Source organism: Gekko japonicus, unplaced genomic scaffold, assembly GCF_001447785.1.
Source record: "Gekko japonicus isolate JY-2015 unplaced genomic scaffold, Gekko_japonicus_V1.1 scaffold541, whole genome shotgun sequence".
Lineage (NCBI taxonomy): Eukaryota > Metazoa > Chordata > Lepidosauria > Squamata > Gekkonidae > Gekko > Gekko japonicus.
In genome coordinates this window covers 606,231-618,827 of record NW_015170907.1, presented here as the reverse complement: position 1 = coordinate 618,827, position 12,597 = coordinate 606,231, and the positions used below count along the sequence as shown (strand labels likewise).

The 12,597-nt window shown below is 43.8% G+C and overlaps 1 protein-coding gene across 1 annotated transcript in view; it reads right to left on the bottom strand.

Moving 5' to 3' along the window:
• The window catches only part of DCP2 (decapping mRNA 2), a 29,326-nt gene that overhangs the window by 13,820 nt on the left and 2,909 nt on the right, over positions 1 to 12,597 (bottom strand). Inside the window, exons 2-4 of the mRNA XM_015418650.1 lie at positions 5,115 to 5,266; positions 1,945 to 2,072; positions 1,100 to 1,198 (exon numbers count right to left, since the gene is read on the bottom strand). Coding sequence (XP_015274136.1) covers positions 1,100 to 1,198; positions 1,945 to 2,072; positions 5,115 to 5,266 — 379 coding nt within the window. The remainder of the gene's footprint in view (positions 1 to 1,099; positions 1,199 to 1,944; positions 2,073 to 5,114; positions 5,267 to 12,597) is intronic.

Sequence of the window (12,597 nt, the reverse complement as noted above, 5' to 3'; positions counted from 1 at the left end):
GTCACTGTATTGCAAAAAGGACATTTCCAAGCTGGAAAAAATACAGAAGGGGATAACCAAGATAATTAAGAGGTTGGATCATCTTTCCTATGAGGAAAGACTGAAGAGTCCGGGACTTTTCAATTGCGAAAAAATATGACTAAGGGGGGACATAATAGAGGTATATAAAATTATTCATGGGATAGAGATAGTGAGCAGAGAGAACCTTTTCTCCCTCTCCCAAAATACTAGAACTCGGGGGCATCCAATGAAGTTGATGAGCAGTAGATTCAGGACAGACCAAAAAAACCTTCTTTACACAGAAAATGATTAAAATGCAGAGGATGTAAACCCAAGGCTCATTCCTGTAATACCCAGCTGTGAGGACAAAAATTATTCAGGACGGTTAAAAACCAAGGCTGTAGAGCAGTGGTTCTCAACCTTCCAAATGCCGCAACCCTTTAATATAGTTCCTCATGTTGTAGTGACCCCCAGCCATAAAATTATTTTCGTTGCTATCATAAGACCATCGAAAATTTGTGTTTTTCGATGGTCTTAGGCGACCCCTGTGAAAGGGTCATTCGACCCCCAAAGGGGGCGCGACCCACAGGTTGAGAACCACTGCTGTAGAAGATGTAGTGATGGCCACTGGTACAGACAGCTTTAAAGGGGGATTAGATAGATTTGTGGAGGAAAAACTTATCAGTGGCTACTAGCCACAGTGACTAAAAAGAATCTCCACATCTAGAGGAAGTAAACCTCTAAATCCCAGAGCCAGGAGGCAACATCAGGGAAAGCTCTTGGTCTCTATGCCAGATTGTTGACCCTCCAGGGTAACTGGTTGGCCACTGTGTGAGGCATGATGCTGGACTAGACAGACCACTGGTCTGATCCACCATCAATCAGCTCTTCTTATGTTCTTAGGAGGTGGTCTTTCACCATCACCTACTACCCGATCTTTTTAACTTGCAATGTTACCTGCACCATATGGGAAACCACAAATGCTACAAAGCCTTTTTTCATTTCAAAGGAATTTGCATGGTATCATCTCTGAGACTGAGCCTCTTCAACCATTGTTTCACTCACAATATTTTAACCCACATACAACCAGCTCAGTCACCTCTCTAGCTGCACAGTCATGTGGCGCTTCTTCTTTATTCACTTTTCCTTTCGGAAATCCCCAGCCAGACTTTGCTAAATAACCCTGAACCAGGAGCACCTGCAAAATTTAAATAGTAATTTAGACACAAGTAAATGTTCATGAAGAGGAACACAAAAAAGTTTGAGTCCAATCGCACCTTTAAGACCAACAAAGTTTAATTCTGGGCATAAGCTTTCATGTGCATGCACACTTCATCAGATACACTGAAATTATTTTCTTTAAGCCTTACATATGGGGAGGATTAGTTGCTAGGAAGGGCTGGTTAGAGTCAAGATGCATAAGTAACTGGTGGTAAGTATAGCTGAGACTGGATAAAAGCAGTTGGTAAGACCTGTGAATGGCAGCAAATTAGCATAGAAATACAATTAGCATACAAATACAAGAGTTAACAAACAGATGTGAGAACTAAGTTTGGGTGCCCCTGGACTCAACCTTTATTCTAATTCTTCAGACCAGCACAGCTACCCACCTGAATCTATGAAGAGAAACAATTAATCAACTAAGCAAAAGCATCAGCAACATTGCTAACATTTAACATTAATACTTGTCAAAGTTAGGTACTGAACTAGCAATTTGAATATGGTCAGAAATATACGCCAAGATGCTTCTCTAAATTGGGGAAAAGAGTTTCAATAAAACACAACATACGTTATGCGGCTATGAACCAAGCATTTATAAAACAAGACATTAAGAAGTCACTGAAGCAGCCTCATTTCAATACACTGACTTTAAAAGTTAACATGCAATCCACTGTTAACTCCTGCAAGGCATAAAGAAATGCTTCAGATGAGTATCCCACTTACATTTTCAAATGTCTCATCAAGAATAATCGCACCATATGTTGGCACTCCCATTTTATACTCTTTCCATTCATCTAAAACTTTCTGCACATCTTCACCTTGAGGCAATAAAAAAGGGCAATGACTGAAAAGTACAGGCAGTCAAGGAAAGTCATGGCATGAGGACACACACCATCTCCATTAAAATTTTACAGCCACATTTCTACCAAGTCCTTTTCCTTCTGTATGTGTACTACCTTCAGTAAAAATAACATCGTTTATTTTAACGGGGTTAATGGGGGATGTTGTAGATGTTGCACGGTGGTAGTGGAAAGTGCCGTAAAATCACAACCAATTTATAGCAACCTTGTAGAGTTTTCAAGGCAAGAGACATTCAGAGGTGGTTTGCCACTGCCTGACTCTGTGTAGCAACCTTCGGATTCCTTGGTGGAGTCCCATCCAAATACTAACTAACATGCTTCGCTTCCAAGATCTGACAAGATTGGGCTAGCCTGAGCCATCCCCATCAGGACAGATGTTGCATAGTACCCTTATGGCCTCTTCTGTAGTAGCCATGTTAGTCTGCTGCAGCAAACACAAAAGAATCAAGTCTCAATGGCACCTTAAAGACCAACACATATATTTTAGCATAAGATTTCATGGGCTTGAGCAACTTTCAGCGGATGCATGCAGTGAATCCTTAGTCAACAAGAAAAAAGAAAAATAATGGATAATGGATTATAAGAACTGGTTAAATATAGTTAAGGAGTCAGTTGTCAACATTTGAGGTTAGCACAGAAAATGTCACAACCCTTTCAAAATATTGGGCTGTATCTCATCTAAAAATTTTGCCTATGTGGGGGGGAGAGTGATTTTCACCAACACCCCCCTTGCAGCAGACTTCCAGTCCCCTATTCCAGCTATTCATGTAGGTCCCCCCCCCATGCCCCAGGAGCAGAATCGGGGGGGGGGGGATTTTAAGCTGCTGCAGGATAAGGAAAGCAGTGAAGTCACACTTCTGCCCCCAGAAACCCTTCCACCTGCAAAAACAGTAGGCAGCCATTGTTCACAGTTTCTTTTTCCTCCATATGCAAGACTCTTGCTGGCTAAGAATTATCTTCATGCATCTGATGAAAAAGGCTGAAACCTGTGAAAACTTATGCTACAATAAATGCGTTAGCCTTCAAGTGCCACAAGACTATTCTTTTTTTAAAAAAATCCATATGACATGATCCTGCCATGGAAATCATAAGGAAAAAGCAAATTCGTAAACTATCACTTGCCTGGTTGTTTTTGGCAACTTAAAAATTCCCCTTCGAGAAATCAAAGGAAGAAAATTGTGCCAAATGGAAGAGAGCTGGGGTCTACTCCCCCATTTAAATCACTGATGTGCCACCTCATGTACAAACAGGTGGGCACCCTCTTATCAAACTCATCAACCAAACTTTGGGAAGGGGAAGGTCAGGAACACAGGGTGGTTAGATTTGTCAGAACAAGCAAGCCAGCTTTGGGCAGTTGGCCAATCTATCCTTCCAGACAGGACTGCCAACGTGAAGGAGGCAAGGGCCCTGGTCTTAGAATCTAATCTTGGATTCTGCTGACCTTGGTAATAATAAGAGGCCCATTTCCAATTTACATTCTGTGTTCCAGCCACTGATGGATGGGCAACTCTTTGCACTTATAGCTTTGGAAAAAGTGCAGAAAAGGGCAACTCGAATGATCAAAGGGTTGGAACACTTTCCCTATGAGGAAAGGTTAAGGCGCTTAGGGCTCTTTAGCTTGGAGAAACGACGACTGAGGGGTGACATGATTGAGGTTTATAAGATTATGCATGGGAAAGAGCAGGTAGAGAAAGAGGGACTTTTCTCCCTTTCTCACAATACAAGAACTCATGGGCACTCCATGAAATTGCTGAGCGGTCGGGTTAGAACGGATAAAAGGAAGTACTTCTCCACCCAAAGAGTGATTACCACTTGGAATTCACTGCCACAGGAAGTGGGGGCGGCTACAAGCATGGACGGCTTCAAAAGGGAATTAGATAAGCATATGAAGCAGAGGTCCATCAGTGGCTATTAGCCACAAGGTATAGATAGGGACTCTGGGGCAAGTGGTGCTCTGTCATCTTGGTGCTTGGGGGGGGTCAACAGTGGGAGGGCTTCTAATGTTCTGGCCCCACTGGTGGACCTCCTGATGGCACTGGTATTTCTGGCCACTGTGTGATACAGAGTGTTGGACTGGATGGGCCTTTGGCCTGATCCAACATTGGCATCTCTTATGTTCTTATGTTCACTTGAATGAAACTGATTATTGAAAGGTTTTGTAATAAGCTGCCTTGGCTACCCGAGGAGTGGGGCTTTTTCTTTTTATAGTACTTCGAAAAACTCAGCTTCTATATTTTTTAATTCTGCCAGTCAGTTAAAATTTTATGGATAAATTGTCTATTTGTCTTGATTTAATCTTTAAATATTTGTTTTCAAGGTATACGATTTTCAGTTTTCATTCTGTAGTCTACTATGACAATTTTGTGGGTGAAAAAGTATATAAATATTGTATTTATTTATTTGACTTATATCCACCATCCCCGCCAAGGCAGGCTCAGTTTGTAATTGTAATTAAGGAGAACTTATAAAATAGCTGCCCTGTGAAACAATGCTAGTGTGTGACAGCTGAAATGCAGTAACTTAATGCAACTTAAGCATACATTCATATGCAAACATACTTCCCTCTCCATTGGTGATAAGGAAGTTTACCCTATGCAGATGTCATGCGATTAAGCTCAAGGTGGCCAGCTGCCTGGAGAAAAAATGTCCTGCCCCTTTAATAGAGACTTAATGGGCTGTTATACTACAAAAAGTTTCAGCTGTCAACTTCCACACATTAAGGGACAGGACATTTCTCAAGTACTGCTGATAACCCCAATTAAGTTCTCCATTCCTAGAAGTACAAGTAATGTACAATTTCCAGTGGAAGACATAACGTCACAGAAAATATATATAACACATTTCTAGCAACGCTGAGTGTGAAACAGGTCAAAATGTCTCAGGCAGGAACTACCGCGGCTCAAAAGCAAATCCTGCTGACTCTAATCATATCACACAGCCCAAACATTACACAGGACACAGAAGTTCCACAATTGATGCCTCTACATAAATCTGATCCACAACAAAATACATATATCAACACAGAAAGGATATCAGCTTTAGCGAAATCTCTTATCCCACACTGAGGTAATCCTGGTGTGTTCTGCATGTAGAAATCCAAATAAAACCAATGGGCAAGCTCAATCTGAAAACATACTCTGATAGCATTGTCTCGCTCCTCACTGGGAATGTGCAAAATAAAGCGGCTGTTGGAGGAGAAAAAAAAATTAATTTTCAAGAACATGTGTTTTCAATGTATATATTTAGAAAGAGATAACCCCCAATTACCACCGTGAGATTATTAATAAAGAGTATCATGGCCCTGTAAACTCTAACAAATGTATTGTGGAGCAGGTTTTCATAAACCAGAGCTCACTTCAACAAGAGGTTGCATTCAGATGGCAGAAAAATATATGCCCAAAGCTACAAAGAACAGAGAAAAGGGGGAATGTGACATAGAAGACTATGTCACATCCACACAGCTGCCAACCAGTCACAGGTTCCCCAAGCCAAGGAGCTTGGGTTAAGCAGTGTGACTGGCTGGGCAAGACAAACAAAAGGCTAAAGTGTGTCCACACACCAGGGTATCACCGCCACCAGCCCCATGAACGACCCGCCAAGCCAGAGACCTATGGATCAATCCTCTAGCATTTTGGGTCTAAACAAGAAATCAACCCTGCAAGCTTGAGCACTTAACAAGATGAGTTCCAGAAACAAGTAACCTTGGTAGCTGTAGCCAACCTGGGCCAAAGTACAGGATTCAGACTGAAGCCCCAGAATTCAAGAACACGTCAAATATAACTACACTGATTTATTAGAAGAATGTGCAGGAATATACAATAAAGGAGCTTAATGCGTTGGCCATTTCCAGCTCTCCCATTGGCTGTGCTGTGCACTCAAGCAGCCACTGGACCATCAACCACCACTCAAGAGTAATTGTGTGCCATTGGCTAGGTGCTGGGTCCACTCCTCTGCCCCGCCCACTGCCACCTCAGCCACTGTTCCCTGACAGAATAACTGCCAAACGACTGTCTCTCCTGATGACTACTCCTGCTTGGCTCCTGTGGGAGCAACTTTTCCCTCAGTGGCTGTTGCTAGGCAACCAAGCTTAGTTCTGTTAGTAAAAAGACAAAGAAATGAGCCCTTTCTAGGCCTTTGTAGGGAACTCATTGGGACCAGTCCTGACTAGGGTTGCCAGATCCAGGTTGGGAAATTCCTGGAGATTTTGTGCTGAAGTCTATGGAAGCCAGGATTTGAGGAGGGAAGAGGCCTCAACTGAATAGAATGCCATAGAGCTCACCCTCCAAAGCAGTTATTTTCTACAGGGGGAGAGAGTGGTCTGTTGTCTGGAGTTCAGTTGTGATACCAGTTGATACCACAGCCAGTGTGGCGTAGCAGTTAGCACTCCAGAGCAGGGTATGCCAAACCCAGGTTCTTGCTGTGAAAGCTGACTGGGTGATTTCAGACCACTCAGAGACTTTCAGCGTAACCCTCTCTCCCACCCACTGCTTGGCTCCGCAGCCGTCAAACCATTCTCTTCAATGCCCTGCTGTGTGGCTGACTTTCCCCTAGGGTTACCAATCTCCAGGTGGGACCTGGAGATCTCCCGCTGTTACAATTGATCTCCAGATCTCCAGTTCCCCTGGATAAAATGGCGGCTTTGGAGGGTAGACCCTATGGCATTATACCCTGCAGAGTCCTCCCCCCCAATGCTGCCCTCCACAGGATCCACCCCCCAAATCTCCACGTATTTCCCTACTTAGAGCTGGCAACCCTACTTTCCCCTCAGTGCTTGTTGGTAGGCAACCAAGCTTGGCTCTGTCAGTAAAAGGCAGGGGGGAGACCCTTTCTACACCTATTTTGGCCTTTGGGGAAAAATTCATTGGAGCCAGTCCTGACTAGGGTTGCCAGCTCCAGGTTGGGAAATTCCTGGAGATTTTATGGTAGAGTCTACAGAAGCCAGGGTTTGGGGAGGGGAGAGGCCTCAGCTGAACAGAATGCCATAGAGCCCACCCTCCAAAGCAGTTATTTTCTCCAGGGGGAGCGAGAGATCTGTTGTCTGGAGTTCAGTTGTGATACCAGGAGATACCACAGCCAGTGTGGTGTGGCAGTTAGTGCTTCAGAGCAGGGTCTGCCAGACCCAAGTTCTTGCTGTGGAAGCTGAGTGGGTGATTTTGGACCAGTCACAGACTTTCAGCCTAACCTACCACACAGAGTTGTTGTGCAAGTCAAAAGGGGGAGAGGGGAATGATGTAAGCTGCTTTGGTCCCTATTGCAGAGAAAGATTGTACTTTTCTGCCTGGGGAACAATTGCTGCCAATTTCCAGGTGAGGACTGGAGAATTACAACTGCTCTCCGGATGGCAGAGATCAGTTCCCTTGGAGAAAATGGTGAACTCTGTGTCCTCATACCTTGCTGAGATGGCCCCCCTGACAGCCAATGTGATGTAGTAGTCCAGGCTTCAGAGCATGGTAGAGGCTTCAGGTGAGGGGTGGGAGAGATGGAAAGCTGAATTCAGAGGGGGAAATCAAGGTAGGTTGATGGTCGGAAGAAGATAGGGTTGCCAACTCCAGGTTGGAATATTCCTAGAGATTTGACGGATGGAGCCTGGTGAGGGTGAGGTTTGAGGAGGGGTAGGACCTCAGACAAGTACAATGCCATAGACGCCATCCTCCAACCATTCCCTCCTGGGGAACCATTGTTGCCAATCTTCAGGTGGGGGCTGGCGATCACTCAGAATTACAACTGCTCTCCAGGAGAGAGGGGGGAAGTAATGGAAAGCTGAAGTCAGAGGGGCAGATAAAGGTAGGTTGATGGTTAGCTGGGAAGGAGATAGGGTTGCCAACTCCAGGTTGGGAAATTCCTGGAGATTTGAGGGGTTGAGCCTGGAGAGGGTGAGGTTTGAGGAGGAGTTGGACCTCAGGTACAATGCCATAGACTCCACCCTCCAAACCAGCCATTACCTTCTGGTGAACCATTGTTGCCAATCTCCAGGAGAGGGCTGGAGATCACTCAAAATTACAACTGCTCTTCAGGTAGCAGAGATCAGATCCTCTGGAGAAAATGGTGGATTCAGTGTCATTATACCCTACAGAGGTCACCACAGTAAATTGACGCTGAGGGCCCAAGGTCGGGGCACTCTCCCAGAGCCACTTTCTAGTTGTATTTATTTCCACAACGGGCCTTATTCTTAGTAAGTAATAAAGCTAAATACCAACCTAGAGACTTTACAAACAATGGTTCTCTAATCCAGGTTACCTTAGTAAGACTGAGTCACAGATAGTTCCACAGTTCAAATCAACAGACGCCTGGCCACGCTGGCCCACCCCAGATCAAATGTGTCCCAAAGCTAACTGTATTCCAAGCAAAGGCAAAACTAGAATGAAGAATCTTTCCTTTATACCTCATGGCCTGCACTGGCATGATTCTGTCTAATCAACCAATGCAAGCCCAATGATGTAACTTAGCTAACCATCTCAGCCTTGGTTCTCAGGGAACAGAAATCTTCCATGTTCTTTAGGACTCAGCATAAACCAGTGTTTCAGTTTTGAACAAGAGACCATGGATGAGGCCAAGTCTCTTGACAGACCAAGCCAAGATTATATTGCAAAGCACAGACAAAAAAAAAATGTTAAAATAGTTAACAATCCACACAGAGTGGGTGCGGATCCAGAAAAATGGGGCAGAAAATTTTCCAGTGCTTTAATTTTCTGTGGAATTTTTATTTTATTTTTTTATTAGGAAAGACTGGCAGCTTCAAAATTTAAATTAACGTTTTTCAGAGGATTATCCCTAGGAGTACATGTATGTTTCATTAACGCACAAACCCCGGAGGGGGGGGGGATAAAGCTCTAAAAACATGTAATAATCCACATTTAAAAATCAAGTTATGCAATCACTTTATCAACTTTGCAGTGCACATCCAAACTAAAGCTAACATTCTTATTTATTATTTCCTCGCATTTGATGGAAAGGATATTATAGTCAGCAGTCTGATACAGAACTAGTAAGTAATGCAAGTGATGAGGTGCCCCAGTGTTCTCTGTAGAAGAGTTAACTTCTGTTCAAAAGGATGAGTAAATAACCATGCCAGCAGCATATCCTGCACAGTTCTTTGGGTATACAGTGAAATGTTCAGCATGTATACTCAGTCATATCCCATGTAAGTCAATGGGACTTACTCCCTGGTAAGTGTGTGTCAGCAATTTTCAGTGCTTTGTGGGTTTTTTACGTTAAATTTAAAACGGAGAAGTGCATGCTAAATGCATCTTTAAACAGTGTAAGGAAGTACAGGTTTTTAACTTTATATAAGTATTATTCTAAGAAAAACAATTTCTGCAGATAGTTTTGAATTTGTTAGAATATTTCAACCACACCTGACCCCCCCCCCCCCCCCCAATCTTGCCACTGGGCCATAACATTAATATGGGGTACTTTTTACCTTTGTTTACTGAAGTCAAAATAAACATGCTAAATTAGATTACAATCTATTTATGATATGGGGAAATTCATGATTTTGATTTTTCTGAAAAACCCATACTACTGTGTGGACCACTCCCAGCTGCTGATGAATGGGTAAAAGAGAACAACTCTGAACAGTGTACGCAAACCTTCGGACAATTACTTCCTCTAGTGAACTAACTTCTTCCAGGCCCTATTCAGCCGACAGTATCAAATCTGCATATCAATTCTATCTTAGCAGCTTCTTCCTAGAGTCCCTTTTAAGTGTTTCTGAAAAAGTACTGCAACTTTTAAGACTGATTTCTGCGTGTTAACATTTTAGTGTCTGATTTGTGCCCCCTTTTCTCCTTTCTGGAACATGAGATCATTGGATTTCTTAAAATTCATCCAAGTGAATGCACAGCATGTATTAATATAGCCCTCGGCCCCTCACCAGTTTTCAGAACTTCAGCTCTACTGCTATGAACATGGGACACAGCAAGAAAAATTGCCTCAAAGCAAGAATTGCCTCCCCCGCATAGCAGGGCTCGGGGCAGGTAGCAACAATAAATTAAGTGAGAAATCTTTTAACAAATATCTAAAACAACACTAAAATTTACAACAATCAAATAAGATGGCACTTAAAGAGAGCACAATAGTGCCACATTTCCTGACAGAATGGAAGGGGGGGGGAAAGAAAGATGTAAGGAAAAGGGAAACGGAGGAAATCAGCCTAGTTAGAGATCACTGCGGTCCTCAGCCACAGGCCTGGTGGAACATCTCCATCTTACAGGCCCTGTGGAACTGCATCATTCTGGACCAGTTGGCGTTTCTGGGTCAGCTTCAAGGGTAGTCCTGCATAGAGCTAGTTACAGTAAACTAATCTGGAGGTGACCATTGCATGGATCACTGTGGCTAGGTCAGAGGGAGACAGACAGGGGATCAACTGCCTAACATGGCATGGATGCTAAAATGCCAGTCTGGCTACATTTGTGATCTGGGCCTCCACAGAAAGGGAGGTATCCAGAATCACACCCAAACACTTGACCGTCGGTGTTGGTGTTAATGGCACACCAGCAAGAGTAGGGAATTGGCAACCCAATCCCGGATCCCCTCGGCCACAGGACCTCCATCTTAGATGGATTTCATTTCTGCCAGCTTCATTTCAACCATCCAACCACTGCCCTCAGACAATCAGCTAAACTATTTGGGGCCATCAACAGATACAGCTGGGTGTCATCTGCATACTGATGACAACCCATCCCAAAACTCCATGCAAGCCGGGCAAGGGGGTATGCATATATGTTAAATAACATTGGAGAGAGGATTCTCCCTTGGGGAACACCAAACACACTAGGGGAATGAGATGAAACCCTCTCTCCTAGCACCAACTCTGTCCTTGATCTTAGAGAAATTAGACCAGCCATTTCAAAGTCGTCCCACAAATCCCCACATCGGCGAGGCGGTGGGTCAACAGATCGTAGTTGACCATGTTGAACACTGCTGTCAGATCAAGTAGTAACAGAAATGCCAACCTGTCTCGATCCAACTGTCTACGGAGATCATCCGTGAGTGTAACTAGTGCTGTCTCCATCTGGCCTGAAGCCAGACTGGAATAAGTCCATGGCTGATGTGTCATCCAGATAAGTGTGGAGCTGTTCCACTGCCACTCTCTCAATCACCTTGCCCAGGAATGACAACTTTGATACTGGGAGGTAGTTGGACAGATCAGTGGGATCCAAAGATAGTCACTTCAACAGCAGTCTCACCACTGCCTCCTTTAATCTCCTCGGGAAGACCCCCGAACTCAGGGACAGATTTATGATGTCTACCAGAGGGCCTTGTATTCCATTACCACTGGCTTTCACCAGCCATGATGGACACGGGTGGGGAAAACAAGTGGTGGACTTCACAGCACCCAGGATCCTTTTGATATTGGTCCAGGAGAGTCGGCAGAATTGGTCAAATACCGGATCCAAAGATGGCCAAGGGGTCTCCAGCTCTCATACTGTATCAATGTCAGCAGGCAGGTCCTGGCAGAGCAACAAGATTTTCTAGCAAGATCTGAAGACATTTTCTCAGAAATTATCAACATTCCTCAAGAGAGGGATACAAAGGACTACAAATGCCAAGTTCCAGTGCAGCAGCATACAGGGCTCTGTATTAATTCTCAGGGCTTCTATGTAGGTAAAAAAATTAAATTCAAATAAATACAAGAAGTAATTACACACAAGGACAGTCATGGAGGAACATTTCTCCCAATATCAGTTCTATTAAAAGTTTGTTCTTGTTTTGAAAGAAACTATTTACATCACACTCCAATAATATACCTATGATTTTAAAAGTAGGTATCAAAAAGAGGGGACAGGTGGAAGGAAAGAATGACAAAGCTGAGGAATAGCAGGCAAAGGGTTTTTATTCCTCCACCTTCCCCCATTTTACAATCCCACCTATGAATATTCATTTTCAGCCTGATCATGACTCTTTCACCTCCCCTTTGTAGGAAACTGAGGTCCAAGGATGTGTGCACTGTAGCACAGTAAGCATCCTCAGGTCTCCTATTTCCAAACTTTTCAGCATCAAATGGGAAAGCTCTTTCCATGTAATGTTTGTAAGCAAGCTTTTGAAGGAAAAGAACAGGGAATACTTAACCTATAAATTCTGGCCTATCCACATTGAAAATAATGGCCAGTTTGGGGGGGGGGGGTGCTCTGAATAATTGGCAGTAGACCTGGGCTCTGGTTTCTAATGGCTAGGCCTACCATCCATTATTTCTTATGTGCAGTATACCTGGCCCCTACAACCATAGGAAATGCTCCAAGCTATTCCTGGACTTATAAGTCTGGTGAGAGTGAGCCTGCCCCAAATCCAATAATCATGCTGTTTATGGACCCTCTGAAAGCTTTGGGACCACATCCCAGCCCACTTAAGGAGCCACTGACAGAGCCTGTTCTGCAGAACTGGAGACTAGGTTGTGGGCCACAGATGTGGCTGAATGCTTCTTGGACTCCCACAGCTCTCCCCCTCCCCATTTGAATTCCAAATGGGAAGGTCGGAAAGGCAGAGATGGAAGAAAATTTTATTTCAAAATATTAGT